This window comes from Rhipicephalus microplus, chromosome 1 (assembly GCF_043290135.1).
Source record: "Rhipicephalus microplus isolate Deutch F79 chromosome 1, USDA_Rmic, whole genome shotgun sequence".
Lineage (NCBI taxonomy): Eukaryota > Metazoa > Arthropoda > Arachnida > Ixodida > Ixodidae > Rhipicephalus > Rhipicephalus microplus.
This window is the reverse complement of record NC_134700.1, coordinates 245,931,493-245,952,345: the sequence shown is the minus strand read 5'-3', so window position 1 is coordinate 245,952,345 and position 20,853 is coordinate 245,931,493. Positions and strand designations below refer to the sequence as shown.

General features: G+C 47.3%; 2 protein-coding genes and 1 long non-coding RNA gene across 10 annotated transcripts in view; 1 reads left to right on the top strand and 2 right to left on the bottom strand.

Annotated features, from left to right (window-relative positions):
- Nucleotides 1–13,999, bottom strand: part of LOC119164201 (arylsulfatase B) — a 36,348-nt gene extending 22,349 nt beyond the window's left edge. For 3 of the 8 annotated variants that reach the window (XM_075892096.1, XM_075892106.1, XM_075892119.1), the window contains exons 1-4: nucleotides 12,894–13,214; nucleotides 12,170–12,269; nucleotides 10,514–10,673; nucleotides 7,567–7,679 (exon numbers count right to left, since the gene is read on the bottom strand). In XM_075892096.1, coding sequence (XP_075748211.1) covers nucleotides 7,567–7,679; nucleotides 10,514–10,673; nucleotides 12,170–12,268 — 372 coding nt within the window. In that variant the 5' untranslated portion in view covers nucleotide 12,269; nucleotides 12,894–13,214. Of the gene's footprint in view, nucleotides 1–7,566; nucleotides 7,680–8,154; nucleotides 8,344–10,513; nucleotides 10,674–12,169; nucleotides 12,270–12,893; nucleotides 13,215–13,335 lie in introns of those variants that run through there. The other 5 variants (XM_075892103.1, XM_075892125.1, XM_075892112.1 and 2 more) reach the window with 5 other exon arrangements.
- Nucleotides 1–20,853, top strand: part of LOC142814169 (uncharacterized) — a 578,033-nt gene that overhangs the window by 35,830 nt on the left and 521,350 nt on the right. The window lies entirely within an intron of this gene.
- LOC142814119 (uncharacterized) lies at nucleotides 14,479–18,639 on the bottom strand. Its single transcript, XR_012894818.1, has 2 exons — nucleotides 18,397–18,639; nucleotides 14,479–17,960 (listed from the first exon to the last, which is right to left on the bottom strand). It is a non-coding gene; the product is annotated as an uncharacterized LOC142814119 (long non-coding RNA).

The window sequence follows — 20,853 nt, the reverse complement described above, 5'->3', positions numbered from 1 at the left end:
AAGCTGCTTTTTCTTCGTCGATGCGCAGCGTTGCGAAAATGGAAGCTTGGAGTGCGCACTTTCTGGGCTTGCTGCCACGGGTGTGACGTCACCAGCGACCAGTCTTAAAAGGGGACAACGCGAGAACATCGGCTTCAGAGGGCACGGCACTTGGCTGGCGGACAAGATGTCTAAAACACCGTTGCTGCTATTGCAGGTTAGTTACAGCTCTACGTATCGCAGTGATAATAGATACTTGTTAGTGCTGCCGTGCCCTCGTAGATGTTGTGCTATTTTGAACGATTGCTGGTCAGTACTGTTACTGCTGATGGCTGGTGATGTTGAGGAAAATCCAGGCCCAAAGACTGCTGACATTTTGCAGGAAATTCTCGAAAAACAAAATGCTTTGGACTGCAAAGTAGACGACATCAGGAAAGAAATTGCAGAAGTGAATGCTAAAACAGATAAGATACAGGGTGTAATATCCATGTTTGATGAAATGAAAGATAGAATAGATAAACTGGAGGCCATCGTTCGAGAGCAAAATGACAAGTTAATTGATTACGAAAATAGAAGCAGACGAAATAATCTCTTGGTGTTTGGCCTTCCTGAGAGCGCGAACGAGTCTGCGCAAGTGTTAAAAAGACGCATTGTGAATGACATTTTTTCTAAAGTTCTTCGCATAGAAGTTACTACAGTGGAAAGAATTCACCGGATCGGAAAAGTAAATCGTGATAGACCAAGGCCCGTGATCCTGAAATTTTACGACAGCAAGGAAAAGGATACTATCTTTAAAAGCTGCGCAAAACTAAAGGGAACTTCGATCAGAATAAGCAACGACTATGCGAAGGAAACAGTGCAGATACGAAAGAAGTTATGGCAAAGCGCTGCCTTGGATAGGGAGGCGGGTGCGAAAGTAGTTCTCGTACACGATAAACTCAGGATAAACGATGACATATACGCATGGGATGACGTCAGAGGCGAGCGCTATTTGCACTCGGGCAAACGTGGTACTGTTACAACGAAGCGAGTGAGCGCGTCGTATCACCTGAGTCAAACGGATCTGATAGCCCAGGCAGCTCATTTGAGGCACCAAAAAAATAGCTAAGATTGCTCTCGTTCAATGCTCGCAGTATAGTGAACAAGACTACGCACCTTGAGTACTTATTGCTTTCCCACGATCCTCACATAACCACGATAACAGAAACGTGGTTGCATGAAAATATACCGAATGATTGTGTTGTACCTCCCAGTTACAACATATTTAGAAAAGACAGAGACTCACGTGGAGGTGGGGTGTGTATAATCATTAAAGGTTCTCTTAATGCTTCGTTGATTGATTGTGAAGTACCAGAAACTCTCTGGTGTAGAATAACATGTGAAAGCACCGTTTTCCTTATTGGAGTTGTATATCGGCCACCCTCAAGCTCCCCTGAGTTTCTGAAATCCTTGAACAAGTTTTTATGTGCTCATGTAAATGGGAACACTAGGTTGATATTGACTGGGGATTTTAATATTCCACATATAAACTGGAAGAATTTTTCATACAGTGGTGGGGAGCCAGTAAACGCTGAAAAAATGCTAGAAATTATGTTTACCTACAATTTGAAACAAATAGTGCTTGAAGATACCAGAATTACGCCGACGTCAAGGTCGATACTAGACTTGGTGTTCCTATCAAATAAATTAAATGATTACAAGGTGATGGTGCAAGATGGTATATCGGATCACAGGATGATCTGTCTTGATCTGCCTGTTCGAGCATTGAGACATGTGAAGAGCTATGTGCCAGTAAAAGTTAAAGACTATGCTAGGGCTGACGATACATCGATTATTGACTATTTGGAGATCCAATTGGATAATTTCGAGAGCATCTCGGGTTTAAAATCAGTAGAAGAGCTATGGCAAGAATTCAAATGTATTATATGTTACTGCATAGCCAAATATGTTCCATCACGCGTTAAAAAAACGAAACAGAGAAGTCCTTGGATCACCCGAGATATAATTCATATGAAGAGGAAACTTAAGAGACTGCGTAAGGGGAGCACGTCGCCAGTGGTTCTGAGAAATTTAAAAACTGAACTCAGGCGTACCTTGGCTACATCTAAACAAACATTTTTTGAAAAAAACCTCAGTGAGTTCCTCAGGTCTTCACCTCAGAAATTTTGGCGGTATTTTAGCGACAGGAAAGAAACAACTGATGAAATTCATGTTGGTAGTAACATTATAAGAAAAAAAGATGAGATAGCAAACCATTTCAACAACTTTTTTCAGTCTGTATTTAACCCACCGGAAACTACAGCGAGTACGGAAGAAGCCTTAAGAATTCTTCCCACTGTCCCAATGGAAACACTCGAAATAGCTAGGGAAGGCGTATTTCAACAACTACTCAAATTAGACACGAAAAAATCGAGCGGTCCCGACGGTATACCAACTGTATTCCTCAAGCGATATGCAGAATGGATGTCGCATTATCTGACTATCATCTTTCAAAAAACATATACAACGCACTCACTGCCACAAGATTGGCGCACCGCATTCGTCATTCCTGTATTTAAAGGAGGCAACCGAAAACAGGCTACAAATTACCGTCCAGTGTCACTTACTTCAGTTACCTGCAAACTGTTCGAACATATAATAGCAAAACATATACTCAGGTTCCTAGATCAGAACACTTTGCTGTATCCTTATCAACATGGCTTCAGGACCGGGTTATCAACCGTGACACAGTTAATAGAAACAATCCATGATTTTGCGGCTGCTGTAGATATAAGACAACAGGTTGATGTGGTTTGCGTGGATTTTGCGAAGGCGTTCGATAAAGTACCTCATGTCCAATTAATCTTCAAATTACGTAATGCAGGAATAAATGAACTCGTAATAAAATGGATTGAAGCATATTTAACAAACCGTACGCAGGTAGTAAAACTGGATGGCCATGTATCAGATCCTTTAGCTGTACTTTCAGGGGTGCCCCAAGGCTCAGTATTGGGACCACTATTGTTTCTCCTCTATATCAATGACATCAGTAGTGTGGCGGCAGAAGAGGGTGTCCAAGTTAAACTTTTTGCAGACGACTGCCTAATCTACGCCACAATTACCAAGTTAGATGACCAATTGAAAGTTCAGAATTGTTTGAAAAAGTTAGATAATTGGTGTAGGAAATGGAAAATGTCAATAAATTATTCTAAATCTACATATACACACATCAGTAAAAGGAAAACTATCCATTCCTTTCCGTACAGCATTGGTGGACACTTGTTGGTGCATGCGCAACAGTTCAAGTATCTCGGGGTAACAATTACGCGAAAATTGTCATGGACTGAACATATAGATAACGTTTGCACGATAGCCTATCAAAAGTTGTACATATTGAGGAAAAAACTGGAACATGCATCGCGTGACGTAAAACATATTGCATACACCACCTTCATTAGGACGATACTAGAATACTCAGCCGTTGTTTGGAGTCCCCATCAAGCGACCCTTAAGAAGAAGCTGGAAAGAATACAAAGACTGGCGGCGCGTTTTATTTGTTCAACATACCGAAGAAAGGAATCGGTCACGCTGATGTTACAGAGATGCAACTTAGATACTCTTGAACTACGGAGAAAAAAATATAGGCTGAAGGTATTCTTCCAAATAATTCACGATCAACTTAAGATTGATAAGTTCAAATATTTACACCCCCCAGGCAAAATAAATCCCCGAACTAACCACGATTGCGTCATAAAACCATACCAAACAAATACTGACATGTTTCGATATTCTTTCTTCCCGGATGTCGTAGAAATGTGGAACAAACTACCAAACGCAATTGTTGTTTTAAACAATGTCACCGACTTCGAAAATGCTGTAGAGGCACACTTACGAGATTGTTGAGTTTGATGTAAGCGACCTCATGTCCATTATTTTGGAATATGTCAGTGAATTTTGAATTGTTATTTTGAATTCTGAATTGTTATTTAATGAAATACCTGTTTTCATTGTGAAGTGCCGAGTGTTATGCAACTTTATGTACCTTGTACATTTTTTATGTATGTAATTGTATTGTCCTCTCTGTTATGACCCTCTTGGAGGGTTGACAGTATTATTAAATAAATAAATAAAGCCAGCAGCGAGATCAGGCGCATAGTTTTTTGCGTCTCATCTTTAAGGACTTCGCTTATCAGTTGTAATCGTGCACGGAATCTTAGTTTTTTTTTTTCAAAGATTGATATAGCATTGTCACGTACCGCAGTTGAACTGGGAGCTGCAGAAGCACAACGAGCGAGAAAAGCATTCTGTAAACGAAAGAGCTTGCTCGAAGAAAAAAATTCCGCCATATCCACGAAGTGAATGATGATGAGTGGGTGAAGCTCCGGAGGTAAACCTGGTAAACCATGAATCCTCTGTACATTTTGCCCACTCGATTTTATTACATCGCTCCCCCTAGCGTACGTCGCCGCACTAAATCGAACGATTGCCTTCAACCAATGACACGCGCCATATGTGACATCATTCCTATTTTATAAGATCTCGCGTCTTTCATCAACTACAAGTACCGCTTTCTAGTTTATAACATCTTGCATCTTTTCATCATCAGCTACAAGTACCACCATCTAGTAAACACTACAAGAACTAAACGAGAGGTGGCTACATACAGGAGACGGTACCGCCATCTAGTGAACACTGCAAGAACTAAACTAGAGGTGGCTAGATACAGGGGACGGTACCGCCATCTAGTGAACACTGCAAGAACTAAACTAGAGGTGGCTACATACAGGCTACAGGGGACGCACAGCCCACGCCCTAAGGAGCTTCGCCCCTAAAAAAATATCCCAGCATATTCACGCAGTGAATGATGATGACTGAGGCGAAGAGTCGTCCGGGTGTCCAGGCGTCCGGATGAACGGACGGACAGAGGTACGGACACGAACGTCCGGACTGATGGGCGCATGGAAAAAAAACCAAGAACGAACGTTCGGACGGAAACACGGACGGACAGACGGTCGCCGTCGGTGCTTCCATTCGTCCATGCGTCCGTCTGTCTGTCCATCTGTGCTTCTGTCCGTTCGTCTGTACGTCCGTCCATGCGTCTGTCAGTCGTTTCGTGCGTTCGTGCCTCTGCCTGTCCGTCCATTCGGACGGACGGGCGCACGGACGGACGGATTGACGCTTCGCCACACTCATCATTATTCACTCTGGGGATATGCTGTGAAAATCACTAACACCATGTAATTATATCATTCCCAAGGACATATATACACAATGCCATCTATTGAGCAAGTCAATAGGTGCGTATACATACTACTACATGTGGAGGAGGGAACGACCCACGACCTAAAAAAGCTTCGCCCCTTAAAAAATACTGCTGGAAAGTGGTCTTTCAGATTTTCGCAAGTTGTTGGCGTATGTCGTTTAGCGGCCCTGAAGACAGGCGAGTGTACGAAGCTTGTGCTGTATATGTCTGGTGGCGCTGATGACGAGTTCAGCTGAATCCCGCGTGTTTCTTCCTATCATCGAGCGGCCTTGGGATTACGAGCGCAAGCCCCCGAGTACGGACGTCTCGTATACCTCACTTCCGTGCTAAGTCGCCAAGAGCCGCGAAGAACACTGCCAGTGGTAACAAAATCAAGATGCGATGGTCCATGGTTGCTCTCTCGAGAGTGACCGGCCACAAATTCGAAGCGATAAGATAACGGGTTCGCTATACGTCGTCACCACCAAGCCGCGACCCATTGTCAGGGCGTCGCCGGGGCAGGTGAGCAAGCGTCGCATGGATTTTGCTTCACAGGAAGTAATGTCAGTTCGAACTGTTCTTTTCGCTCCATGTGGGAACCGCTGTAAAACATCCAGCGCCAAGTCGAGTGCAGATACGACGCAGACGCGACCGTAACGTGCGGCCGCCGGTGCATGCAAGTACAAGAACGGCGAAAACTGGACCTGCAGGCTGCGAGCCGTCTCGTTCATCGTAAGTACTACATCGCTCTGTGAGACGCCGCGAATAGCGAACGCGTATTTTGACGCATTTTGTGATCGCCAGCTGTCGTTGATCGCAGCCATTGATCCTCCAAAAGGCCTAGCGACGCTGTTGGTAAGAAGCGGCAGGCGTGCCTGTGCTCTTCTTCGCCGACGTTCCCGAATATGTGCAGTTATTAGGGATTTTTAGAATACCGTTTGCAAGCGCTGCGGGCGTTGCGGGCACCATATGAGGATATAGTTATAGCGCGAGAACAAAACGACGACACAGAGACAAGAAGGACACGAAAGACACGAGCGCTCGTGTCTTTCGTGTCCTTCTTGTCTCTGTGTCGTCGTTTTGTTCTCGCGCTATAACTATCGTCATGCCATACCAACTAGCCCAAGCTGCCACACTTCTAAGCCATATGAGGTTTAGAATAGCGTCTGCCCTGCTGCAAACCGCAACGCATGATCGCAGTGACACCGTAGCCTGGAAACCAGCGCTTGTGAGCCGCGATCGCCGCACGCAATTTCGGGCGAACACCGAATCGCGTTACGACGCATGCGCAGTGACAGCGACCGCACCGCAAGGGCTCGCGGTGCGCTATTCTAAAGCTATATACCTATTGAGCAGCCGTGGTTTGTGGGTGCTTAAGTATATATAGTTTGCTGACTTGTGCATAAGCATGCACTGTTAACGCAAGTGCGGACAACACGACGGAGTGTCAGCTCATCAAAAAAAGTGAGATCAGGCGGGTTTATGCGGTAGTACTGTTAAGCAAGACCCGTCAAATATACGGGAAAATCTTGGCAGCTCTATTTCCATGCATTCGAACGTCGATGTGCGAGCACGCCGTCATTTCTGAATTACAATTTGTTCAGTCACTTCGACGTTTCCCATGTGAATTTGAAATACAACCTGGTCGTCAATTCGACAGCATGTTACCATATATAGAAATGACAATGTTCTTTGTCATCTTCACAGCTCGCATGTCAACAACAAATGCAACCCAGTTGTCAATTTGACAGCTTCACCGCTGGTACGTGCGACTGCATATATATTGTAATTTTCCAATTATGGTGTTCTCAATCATTTTGGTGTCTCGCCTGAAGTTTACGCGTACACTTCGAATCTTTATAGTTTAAGGACATGTGCGTATATTCGGTGTAATTCTGTGCAGCGCGAAAGCAAAAAGAAAAAGCGCGAGCAGCCGGTTTATGTGGTGTTTTTACGACTGTGTATGTACACGCCATGGACATGTGTCGTTCTACATTGGTTAAATTCTAATTATAATAGCGCATGGTGCGATCGCACTCATTGTAATTTTTTTCTTACCACCAGGAATTGCCGCGAAAACTGAGTTACGAGAGTAAATAAATACTACCAAATCAGCCGCAAGAAAATCTCGACCGAGAAACAACTCTCAGAAATCACCGAAAAAAAAAACATTATAAAGGCAGTAAAAAATTACTCTGACTATACTCGCTGAAAATCTCATCGAGGTCAATAATTACGTTTTTGCTATCAAAGTTTTTGTAAACACAAGAGCAAATTGTTGCACGAGAGCAAATTGTAAGCACGAGAGCAATTGAGCAAATAGCGGGACAAAAGGAGCGCTTCTAGCAGCATAAAACTTTTCTCACCTTGCCCACAATGTGGCTTTCATATCCAAGTTTACCGAGATGTTGTGGCAGCAAGGTGATATCAAGGGGAAGCCCACCAGGCGCCGATGGATAGAGCATGCTCCGTTGTAAGCCTGTAGCAGAGATAGAAGGCTTCAACTGGCTGACGCCGCTGAAACCGCCATGTTGGAGTGCCAACATGGTGGGACGCGAAATTAGCGACGTAGCATTCGTGTTATCACTTCATCGCATGCAGGTTCTCATGTTACTCATGAGGCCAAAAGCGCTCCAGCGCGGAGTTTTTATCACATTGAAATGGGTGAAGCGCCCTGTGATTACGTTGCTCTGACATCATCAAGGACATCAGTAAAAGTTATGCGCAACTCAGTGCATACTCAAAAAGTGATGCACAACTCACTTGCAGCCAAGATTTTCAGCCCACTTGAAAGTTTTGGTGCTGAAACTGGTTGACACAATCTTAACTTTCTACAGACAGAGACAAATCCGTTCACGAACTGCCGCGTCTAGTGGCCGCAGACGTGTGGTAAAGGGCGTGCCTCGATTGCGTAATTGCTCACCAATAGGCGTCACCGGTGTTTCATAACGTACCTGTCACCACTGTTGGGTAATGCGTGTTTCTCAGCTCGCGGCGGCAACCGCGCAGAGCTGATAAACGGAGCGGACAAGGCGATGGTGAGTTAAGGCAACATTTATGTACAACATAAACAGAGGCGTTACATATTCGGCACTGGGGCCGACAGCTTATGGAGCTCGAAGAGCCGGGATGTCTTCGGACGCTCTGACGCTACCGTCTGCTGCTTGTAGTCGCGCCGCTTGGTTCTTTTATAGGCCCTGAGGATCCTTACGTCAGAAACCTCCAGTCAAGACCGCCGCTTGCTCTTACATAAGAAGCCTCCAATCAGGAAGCGCCGATATTCTTTGCGTCATCAGCTTCCAATCAGGACCGCCACTTTACCTGCGTCAGCAGCCTCCAATCAGGACCGCCGCTGGATTGCACCCATGGGCGAGTGGTATTGCCACGCGTTGCGTAGGACGTGCCGGGCTTGATGACGTCGACTGCATCATTAGGCTGGAATCGGACCCGTGGATGGAAGGAGCGTGCCGTGCATTGCGTAAGACACATCGTTGATGGTGATGGCGTCAGCCGGGCACGCTCGCTGGTTTTAATGCTGGTTCCCTTTGTAGAAGCAGTGAAGTTCGGTTCAGACTCCAAGGAATAACACCGGTCGTCGCCCGCGCTTTTCTCAACTCGATCGCCCACTACAGCACCGGCAGCGAATAATGCCCCCAGCTGAGTATACGTATCAGCTCCTTTGAGGAAGGGGTATGCATGGTTTGTAAAGAAGAAGCGGAGAAAGGGCATTTCGCAGGCGCGCAGCTCCTTGCGCTCTCAGTATTTTCTGAAGTTAAAGCCAACTGTTGAAAAATATGTCTTATAATCACCGTTTATCAGAACAGTTGCGTCTTCCAAGTGAAATTGCGGTGATTTCATTTTTTTCATATTTTTGTTTACCACTTTCTCAAAGTGGTGCTGGCGCAAAATTTTGAAGACGAAATAACTTGTGCGAAGGATTTGTGTGGACAAGCGAACATCAAAAAAAAAAAGAGAAGAGGATGGCCTAAATTTTAGGTCTGGCGGTCCCGTGCCGCCAATTTCCCACGGGGTGGGTGCCCTTCCAACCGACTATGAACTTTGTTCTGCCGAGCACCACGCCGGAAGTGCGCTTGTACGTATTTAAGCATGTGTCTCTGCCTCCCACAACAGCGGCGGGTGCTCAATTACTTCACCAAGGCTTGGGGGATTAAGGTAGGCCCAGGCAGGAGCCTTTGCAGAGCCTTATGGGGCCACCTTTCGAGATGAGTACCCATGAACAACCGAGCGCTAGGTCCATTTACTCCTGTACCCATTGGGGAAAAACCAGTGGGTTCTTGATCGGCACTGGGAATCGAACCCGGCACCTCCCTCATTGGAAGATGGCGCTCTAACCATGAAGCCACCACTGCGGTTGATAGAGCTAATTAACGCCTAATTTAAAATGAATGTTAAAGTGGCGTGCAACTTCACTCTAAACAGAGCGCCTCGCGACACACAGTCGAGATCAACTCGGTTTTGAATGTGAACGACCACCACTTTAGTTGACAACGTTACAGTGTCGATATAGGTTGTGCGCTGACATAATCCTCTCTGGGCTGTTGTTGATTGCATGGCCCTCCAAGAACATACTGCCGAGGCTGCGACGTCTTCTTTTGTTCTTTCGTGCAACAGCCCAGAAAGGAGGCAATCTTTCCCGCCATTGACAAGGCCTCGCTGGCTGCCATGCACCTTGCGTGTGCCCTGTCCCGCAACCCGCCTTTTTCGTGTCACTGTGCTGCCCTCGGCTGTTTCGGAAGGGGTCAACGAAAGCATCTGGTATCAAGGAGCGTTTCGCGGCTTTTTCGCCGGGGAAAGGACACGTGACAGACGCGTGAGCCATGGCATCGTGAAAGAGGCAGAATGTCAATGCGGTTACATGTACGCGCAATAGTGAACGCGGCGCGCGTGGCGAGTGCCACGTATCTTTGTATAAACACGTGGCCGTGTTCACAGAAATACCCGGCCGGGTCCCGCACCTCCCGGAGCACTCGGAAACGGAAACTGCTATTGGGCGTTGTAACAACACCTCCAAATAGTTATTCGCCGCAAGCGCGAGCAGGCGATATTTTCAACCATAAAGCAGGTCGTTAACTTTTTGTTGCAACAGAAAAAGAAAACAAGATGTAAGATTTTAGTGCCTGCACTTCCACCAGCATCGGTGTATTCGTCCATGACTCGATCCACACGCAAGCTAGCAATGTATTAGTGTTTACCGCGACAAGAGTCTTCTAGGTGGCAGACCTGCTTGAGATTGCATGCAGAATTTTAAACTGCACCGGTGTAACACTATAGATACAAACCCACGAAACGTACCGAAGCGGAGTGGATAAAGACCCGTAAGCAGGGCCGCTCGCGATGGTGCGCACAATGACTGTGCGTAGTGGCTGTTGAGTACCACACCGTCAGCAGCCAGTGCGTCCAAGTTGGGCGTCGGAATCTGTGTGGATCCGTGGAAGCTGACGTCGGCCCAGCCCTGCATGGATGCCAGACCGTATCTTACTTGCGCGGCAACACGAAGGCCAGTCGACTCCGCTCAACAATGCAACTCTCTAGGTTGATAAAGGCAAGTTTGGCTCTTGGCATACTCGAAATTATCTCGACTGTTTTGTATGCTGAAAGAATGTTGATCGGTGTGCAGCTCTTTCACGACTCCCTTTTTGCGTATTAGTAAAATATTGACAATGTATTGTGAACAGTGTTGCAGGCTTCTTAAATATGAAATATCTTCTGTATATGTTCAGTTCGGTAGGTCTGCAAGCATAGATGTACCGAAATGCCAGAAATATTGTTCACAAACCATTCCGTTCCTTAGTGCTGTTTTTTCCTGGCAATTTTTCCGCGTAAGAATTGGCTCAGATTTGCTCCAGAATATGAAGTTCGTGGGGATGTTCCCATCCGCGCAGAAGTTACTTTCTCCGCGTGGCGGGGAAACACCGACTACCCTGCGGGACGCGACCAAAGCTGAGGTCCACTTTTTATCGCATAGCAGCCGCCGCCATGACACTTGTGACGCTGGATGGATGGGAGGACTCCATGAGCTAGTGGCTTAGCCAGGGGAGGCACAAAGGGCGCGCCATGGAAAGCAGCCCCACCCCCCACCCCCTCTGGTTATTTAGCTTCGCCATGGTATACGGAGAAAGAGATTACTATTACAAAAAAGTGCCCTCTACACCCCCTCCCGAAAAAAAAAATTATGCCGGCGCAACTGTTGTGAGTAAATAGAATGCGTTGCTGGGCGAGTTGGTGCATTGTCTAAAAATAAAAGTGGAGCGCAAGAAAAATAAAAAAAAAGAGACACATGAGACAAGTAGACAGGAATGGGCGCTCACTACCCACTGATTTAATTACGAGAAAACTGTGGGGAAAAGATGCAGGTAGTACGTTACAAATGCAACTGCGAATATCGCAAAAGTGCTCATATAAAAAGCTAAAGCATATTGAGGCATAGCAATTGAAATTCGCACTCCCGCAAAGACACTGACGCCTGGATGACACAATCTTCACCCGGCTTCAATTTCATGTGGAACGCCTCTAACAATTCACGTGCACAACCGTTTTTTTTTTTTTTTTTGCTGTGCCTCAGCATTTTCACATCAAATTGAAGGGTGAAGTTTGCGTCAGCAAGACGTCAGCGTCTTTGCGGGAGTGTGAATTTCAATGCAATGGTTATAAAATGCATTGTTTATGTATATACCTTGTTACAGAATACATTGTTTACATAACAAGTACCTTCCAAAACAGGGTTACAAACTTGAGGACCCCCTATTTTTTTAGAAAAATCATGCCAGATTTTGGCAGGAAAATAGTATATAGGATTAATAAGCGATCATCTTTTGCTCAGTTTCTCTCTACACTTGCTCGAACGATGCGACTGCTTATATATTTGGGACTATTAATGTGATGCAGTTATGGTATTATCCCGCCTTAGCCAAGTGTTCAGTGTGTTCTGAACGAACGGACAGTGCTTACCAAATCATCCGCCAGTATGAATATGATGTTGGGTTGCTTTGCTGCTGACTCAGCCGGAGATGTCGCCGCCATCAAGAGCAGGACGAGCGTCGTTGTCATACTGGTTAGAAGCCGACCAGGAAATTACCATTCGCACAACATACATCACTGTTTATCATCAATGACTAAATCCGAGCTGCAAAACGTGGTGCAAGGGCTCGTATCGAGACGTGTGTCTCCAATATCAATTAATGTATTCGACGTCAACATTCGCGTCTGCATAGGTTTGAAAGTGGCGTCACAATATTCTACGGTTTTGATTAAATGCATTTCTTTGCGAACTACAAGCACTTTTGGTGAGTGCGGTGTCTCAAACTTACTTTGTTGAGCGGTGTCTCAAACTTACTTCAAATGACAACGCAAGCCGCACAAAACCAGCAACAAGTCAAGTTAGACAAAGCAAGAAATGTTAGCTTGTATAACTTGACGTTCGAAACCGTATAAGTAGTTCAGCTCGGCTTTCACTTATTGCTGTAGGAGCGCTCAACTACCTTGTGCAACATGGGGTGCCGTAGAGTAGTCTGAAGCGCAATCACAATGAGGCCACAACCCTATACTATTAAGCATCGTGTGCGGGCCAGCGTGTTCTGGCAAATCCCGATATTATTACGATTGCTCTGATCGACCGAGCTAGACGAAACCCTACCCACATGTGCTCCAAGATTGATTGTAAAGACGAACGTACCTAATAGACAACTCGCCCTCTTCGGCTGTCAGAGGCTGGCAGTGTTTGGTGACCAAAGGGACTTCCTGCACGAAACAAGTTGTTTAATTCTGACAACAGCACTGACTTTTTGCAACATCAAATACCGGACAAAGCGATTACGCATGTAAATATATACTCGCCTGCTACGCTACAAAAAAAAAAGCTTCTGTAAAGATCAATGTTTGGTGACAGTTCTTTAATCGCGCGCTGACATGGCAGATCGTGCCCAAAGCGACTGGAGTCGACCGCTTAGTGCGACGGAAAGATAGGCGTTCAATTCCCACGCTCGTTCGTTCACCGGAACCCTCAAGCTGGCCAAGCAAAACGTTCCCAGCTGCATCCTGCCCTCCTAACGCGCGTACAATACGCCTTTCAACTAAAGAGATACAAAAACAACGGAAACGGTGCATCTGTCACTTACCTTTTCAGCAAACTTTGTTGCGCTGTACTCCAGGACTCGTTGGAAGCGAGCTGTCGGTCGCTGAGAGAACGCTCGTTGCGGCCCTGAAACAAGACAAGAACGGTGCGTATACTGAAACTCTAAGGTCAATGTGAGTCAATGTGAAATCCGAGAGGAAATAACTGCCGCTATTCGCACTTATTATTAGCAGAGATAAATACATACATCTTGAACAAATAAGAGCGCGACAAGAACATGAACGGGAAAGAAAGACAAATTACAGCACTTATATATATTATTTAGCAATTTTCGTGCTCGACGAAACAATAGCACATGAAGCTGGTACACAAGTTTCCGAATACAGGCACTTGTGCCAACTTCTTTTAGGGACGAGGCACCCTACAACAGGGTCTCGGTTTGTCGGGATGTTATGTTGTTATGTTGTCGTCACGGCCAGCTGTGCGCCGCAAAGATTGGTTTAATTCGACTACTCGCCACCGGTCCATATACTACGCATATTATGTGTTAATGGTTAGTCTTTTCTGCCGAAAACATTATGGTTGTCTTAGCAACAGCTAGAATGCCCGACGAAATTCACCAAGGCACTGAAGTTTTTTATATAAAAATCGCCACCCGAGCACTCCATACAAACGGTTAACCAGTGAAAGGTGAAATGTGACACCCCGGTGTTTAGCAGTGTGTTCAAGCGTCACCCCCGGAAGCTTTTCAGGCCTGCGCGTCACGTGACGTGACGTCGACGACGTCACATCGCGCCGGCCGGCCGCCCTTCGCTGGGTGGCTGCGCCAGCCGCGAGCGCTTGCCGCGAGCGCCCTTCACGCCTACCGACTCGGGCGAGGTGCCTTGACACCATGTCCGCACGATTTATCAAGGTATCGATTGATTGTATGGTTTAACGCACCGACGCAACGCAGGCGATGAAGCGCGCCATAGGGGAGGGCTCAGGATCAAGTTTGACTACCTGGGAATCTTTATTGTGTGCCGAAATCTCGTACACACGGGCGTTTTTGCTTTTCGCCTCCATCAGAAATGCGGCCGCCGCAGCCGGGTATCGAAACCGCGCCCTAGTGCTCAGCAGCGCTACGCCTTAGCCACTGAGCCACCGCGGTTGGGGAACTTATCAAGGTATCAAGAAATAATGAATATCGTGAATGGAATAATGCATATTTATTTATCACAGCCAGACGCCGTCTGTACAAATATCACAGTGCGCATTGTTCTCGGTCCAGGCAGACGACAGGCAACACAAGATGTTGCCCTTAATGCTGAAATTATGCCAAAAGTACAAAACACAATATCTTGCCTCATAAAACTCAAAACAAAACAGATTGTAACAGCAAAAACATCCCCGAGCTTTGGAACAGAAAAAGCACACTTTCATTTAAATTGTAGGTTAGAGAAAAACATACCATTCGTTTATCATAGTAGCAGTAGCAACACAAGGTATAAGGTTCAAACACTTGCCAAAAAATACAATACATAAGAACACTGGTGACTAAATTGTGGTCCACAGCATGATAAATGACAGAAAGAAAAGTAATTGTACTGCCACAGGTAGGTGCATGTCCTAGGGAAAAAATCAAACAAAAATCTAAGAAAAAACAAATCACAGTGCACAACATGTCTGTACACAGAGTGCACAAGGAAAGTGTACACAGCTTAGGTACCAAAACGGACTGTACAACTGCTACAGTAGGCACCGAGGCAGTTCGAGTTAAAAAAAAGAAAAAAAGTACAGCACTTTTAAAAGCTAACAACTTGTAAAGAGATACAAAACTGGAAACAAGGCTCATTTTACATAAGGCAGAAGTATACCAAGGAAATCAAGTCATGACATGCAATCAAATACACTCTGTGCAGTTTCACAAGAATAAATGTGAAGAGAAAGACGCGACGCTTGGAAAATTACTTTCCAAGAAAAATTCGGGCCTTTCTATTTTTCGCCTTCTGATCTTTTTCAATGCGTAAAAGATCGTTCCTTTGCTTGCGCAAGTTGTTGAGCATTACATTTGCTGCACAGTTTGCAACCAATGTGATGAGGAGCTCGTAGGTGTGCCCGTTTTCACACGTATCTATGTCCTCAAGCCTTAGCAGAGAGTGCAGTGTAAGTTGCCGAACGACATTCTTTTGGTTCGGCCCATGGAGAAACTGGGTAGAGGTACTTTCCGTCATGAGCTTTCTAACTACAACCTCCGTGTACATAACTACTGCGATTACAAGAGCAGAAGGAAATTTGAGGCCACCCCGCTCCAGTTGTGCGATTAAAGAATGGGTGTCCACTCCTGTTTCGGCCGTATTTCCGGTAACGACCAACTGCCTCTGGCAGCTTTCACACTTGAGAACTTTCATTGCAGCGTGTGCACAATACCCACTAACATAACCAATCACCGGCATTTGTGCTCTGAGCTCCTCAAGGTCAGCATCGCTAACATGAACACTAAAAGAAGTGCCCGCATCTCTGACACTGTCCGTCTCTTCGATGCCTCTGAGATCATCGTTGCTCATCCTTGGAAGGGCATTTTGAAGGCGAATCCTTCCCTCGGTTTCGCAAAGCTGCGAACAGATATGTGATACTGCCCACCAGCCATCTGCCTGTACTGTCCAAAGCGACTCTCGAGGGGATCCGTCTAGACTTTCCCTAGCAGAATATACTTAAAGTGAAGCTCACTAACGCAGTACTTCACCAATGCCAAAAGGGATTGAGCAGAGAGCCTCAAGGCACTCAATGTCTCCTGGGTAAGTACTCCGGTGTCGTGCCTATAAAATTCCCACACATCTAGCCATGTGATAAAAGCGCTTAGAAAGCTTGCCTTTGGGTCATCTGTGTGGTTTGACATGGGCTCTTCGTAAACATTACGGTGATGGAAGCCCTTACTAGGTGTCTTTACATTGACAATGCTCCACCAACGAAGAATTATTTTGATGAACTCGGCGGTTGCTGTAGCATGTTGAAAATCAGTATGACCCTTGCGAGCGGCCAGGGCTTCGGCTACGTGCGGATTAAAAACCTGCAGTACGAGTTTGACGTCCTGTCGTTCCAAGCTGCTTGGATTTAGAGCTTTTGACGTCAAGCCATACCCAGACTTCAGAAGCAGGGGTGACTCCTCCTTATGCAAATCTCTCAAATGCTTAAATGAAGCAGTCATCTTGCATTCGGGATGAACTTCATTGTTCGAAAGCTCGAAGCGTGGGTAGAAAAAGCAAGTTCCAGCATTTTTCTGGTTGAGCCAGTTATTTCTTATGCATTTAAATAGATGTACAGCATCCACCACGTAAAATAACGGCCGATCTGGGTCTGCTGGATGCGGGTAAACAGGGCTAAGCTTTGGTTCTGGCAGAAACATCTTCATTGCCTTCCTGTTCAGCGAGTTATTGTCACAGACAACGGCTATGACCCTGTATCCAATTTCTTCTAAGCCCAAGATCACCTTCTTCAGCATGCAATGAAGATCTTCACCCTAAAAGGTTTTTACCAAAAGAATGTGCACCACCTCCTTGAATGCGCTCAGCAAACTTTGTATCATAAACACGTGCACCGATGTGGCCGCTTCGTTGGAGTTAACTGCTGCACCACATATGTTCCCACCTTTGTAATCTAAACAAGGTTTGATATAAATCTCGTCAAGCATCAGCGTCACAGTGTGTTCATGTGCCTGCAGATGTTTGAATCTCTGAGACACATACTGAAGGAAAGTGTCGTCAGAAGAATCAACTTGTGGGCACATTTGAATAGACGAGCACACATTTCTAATAGTGCTTGGGTGGGGCAAAGTTAGTGCACCTGTGCTTCTCAGGAACTTGTAGGCAAGTGGTGATATTGTACGCAAGATGCATGCAAAGACCATCACCTGTGCGCTATACTGAATGCGCTTTGCAGAAAGGAGTAGTAGCTGCTCCTTCATAAAGTTCACCGTCTCTTTCTTGCCTTCATCAATGCTGGCTTCCAATTTGTCCAGAAGGGAATGTATTGCTTGAGCCAGGTGGCGATAAGTGCAGCGCTCCTCAGACAGCATCGACAGGTTGTTCAAAATTTCCAACAAGGAACTTACTTTTTGAACTGAGTCTGGTACAACAGCGCTACCAAGGTTCTTGATTGGTGAACCTTGATAGCAGGCAAAGACTTCAAGGTTTGCAAACACGGTCAATGACGCATTCAAACAAGGTTCACGATAGTCGATAATGTTCAAAAACATGGAGCACTCTTCTTTATGAATCACAGTCCACTTCACTGACACAGTCCACACACACTGACACCACACACACTGACAGAGTCCACACACACTGAATCACAGTCCACAGACACTGACACCCCTTGCAGGCGAGCCCTTGGTTCTTCGAGGGACGAAAACCGGTCTCGTTCTTGTTCCGCTTCATATGACGCCAGTGACTCTTCTACAGCACGGGCGCGTTGGGAGGCTTCTTGTCGGCTCCTCTTGGCGTCAGGGGTTTCTCTCGTGCTCTGGTCTCGTACTGATAGGTAGGACGGACAGCCGGGAAATACCGTTGGGACAGATCCAGGACGCAACCGTGGTACTGGGAGTGCAACTTCAATAACTCTCCCTGTCCTTGGATCCGTGTACGATGTCGTCTTCTCGATGCATGAAGCGTCGAAATGATCCGCGCACACCTGCACAAACGTTTCAAGAACGTCTGAGACGCCACTTCTCAAACGAAAAAAAATGCGCTCCCGTTTGCATGACCGTGTTTACAGTCCGTGTAGCTAAAACAAAGTCTACCTACGTTTCGCAAGCATCTAAATAAAAGCGCTGCGCTAAGCGGTACAAGCAACATGAAAGGAAACACGGGAGCGTGATGTCACCGCACTCCACGAAGCGCTTCCACCGAGAGCTTGCAAGAATGGACGACACCACGGCACTGTTAGTGAACAAAGCGCAGCTGCCCATCCTTGCTGCGAACGTGCCTTTCTGGGCGATTCTCATCAACTGCTGGCGTCAGCGCTTCGCGAGGCCCGGCGGCCACACGCTCAAGTATTTCCCATCATAGGTGATTTCTACCCGAACAAGCAACGACAAGCTAAGAACAGGAGCATCTCAAATTCTTACCTTAGTGCACGAAGTCGGCACGAAGTCCTTCCTAGGAATGGCGCGTAGCCATTGTTTGAGAGCGTCGGCGTCTTTAGGGAAGGAAAACACTTGTATCTTCTTTCCTGATTTGTAGTTGCCGGTGCATCCGGGTACACAACACTTATTCGGCATTGTCGCATCACTCCAGCATCACGCACGGAAACGAAATTGCCGCAAAACAACAACGCAAAGCAACAAACGCGAAACACCGTCAACACCACGCCGCCGAACCGTCACCACCGCCGCCCGGCGCCCGCGCTGCGCTCGCTGCCGCTGCGGCTTCCCCGAGAGTCGGCCGGCCGGAAATGACGTCAGATTGCTGGGCGCAGGCCTGAAAAGATTTTCCGGGGGTGACGGTTCAAGCCGACGCCGCACTGAATCCTTTCACAATTATTGGTTACATGTTCGTGCTTCTTAATGAAGTTAGACACACGCTTGGCTTGGGTTTACTAAAGTGTTTATTTCACATGCCGCACATGGTGCATCGCATGATCACGGTCGTGAAGGAGTGTAATGAGCGGTTAAATGCGTATCTCAGTGCGTTCATCACAGTGGTTGTTGTCAAATCTCAGGCGGTCGCAGACGCCGAATCATCACGTTGACGCTGTTGTGCATGCAACGCCGCTTGTTCGGCACTGCGTCGTTGCAAGTGTTTGACATCGCGAGCTAACTCGGCGACGTGGTTTGCAGGATCCGCCCGCCACTGGCGATTGCATGCCCGTTCGCGCAGAGTGCTTCGAAGTGGAGGCGAACGAGTGCATCGAGGCACTCCACTTTCGCTATTTAGTGCGCATTGGAAGACGGCCGCATCATCGGTACTGTTACGAAAGACGGCGACGCCAACATGGTCCCGAAGGCGCCACTGCTCCGATCTCCGCCGACACGGTCACCAGCCGTTTGGTAACGTAGGTTTCTCAGCTCGCGACTGCTTCTGCGCAGAGCTGATAGACGAGCGGACGAGACGACGGTGAGTTAAACAAGGTTTATGTACAGCATATATACAGAGGCGTTACGAATTCGGCACTGGGACCGACAGCTTAGAGACCCGAAGAGCCGAGCTCTCCTCTCTAACGCATAAGTCAACTGCTAACACATAGCTCAACTGCTCGCGACGCGCCGCAGGGCTTCTTTTATATGCGGCACCGGGTGGATTCTTTGAGTAGCCGAATGTCCAACCAGAAACGCCGCTGGTCGTGAGGTCACAATCCTCCAATGGGGTCGCCGCTGGGCCGCGTCATCGAATCTGAAGCCGCTGCGTTGCACGTGGCTGCTGTTATGCCAGCGAGTCCTCGTCAAACGGCCGTGCCTCTGAAAACGGCAATCTGGGTCAAGGCCTGCCCGCAGTCTGCCTGGCGCGAACGGCGTAAACACGCGCGGCGCGTCTCTGGCCCACGTGCATTGAGTCATCTACGCACGTGACAGCGAGCCGGCGGCCGCGTGCCTGGTGGTCTGACGCATGGCGCGGCGCGCCATTGGAGGAGTCTGCCCTGACGACAAAGCGGCGCTTCTGATTGGACATTTTGGTTGGACCCGGTGTAAATAAAAGAAGCCCTGCGGCGCGTCGCGATCGGCGGTCCTATGTGAGTGAGAGGAGGCCCCGTGTCGGAGAGCCGGCATGTGTGTGAGTCGGCGGTTTTAGGCGAAAAGCTGACCTATGTGTTAGAGAGAAGAGCTCGGCTTTTCGAGTCTCTGTCGGCCCCAGTGCCGAAATTGTAACGCTTCTGTATATATGCTGTACATAAACCTTGTTTAACTCACCGTCGTCTCGTCCGCTCGTCTTATCAGCTCTGCGCAGAAGCAGTCGCGAGCTGATAAACATACGCTACGCGACAGTGGTGGCTTCGGCGGGATCGGCCCGTCGTTCGCAACAGTGGTGGAAGCGGCGGGATCGGTCCGTTTCTCAACAGTGGTGGAAGCGGCGGGATCGGTACGCTACTCAACAGTGGTGGCAGCGGTGGGATTTCGGAGGTTGCTACGCAACAGTGGTTGGCAGCTGCGGGATCGGCCGGCGTCAGCGACATCGATGCGGTGAGTGCCTGATGTTTTCCCCTCAGTTCACCAGACTACTCTAGCTCAGGTTGTAGTAGTTTAGAGAAGGGCTGTGTGAAGCATTGAAGTGAGCTTTGATCGTTTCAAGCCAAGTCGAAGCGCTTTGAAACCAAAGTTAATGCGGAGGGGGTAAACACGGGAGTGTGAAAAATTGCTTGCGCGTCTTGCTAGTAGGCTTATAGTGGGTACGGCAAGTAGATTCTTAACAGGGGAAACAGCAAGAGGCTAGTGTGAACGATGGAGAACCTTAAAGTGAAGGAACTCATCGAAATTTGTGAGGAACTCGGCATTACTTTGGGCCGCGCGAAACGAAAGCAAGCGATCCTTGAGATCATGAAGGATGAGGGAGTGTCGGCTGAGGAAGTCGATGAGGCCTGGGTGGATATT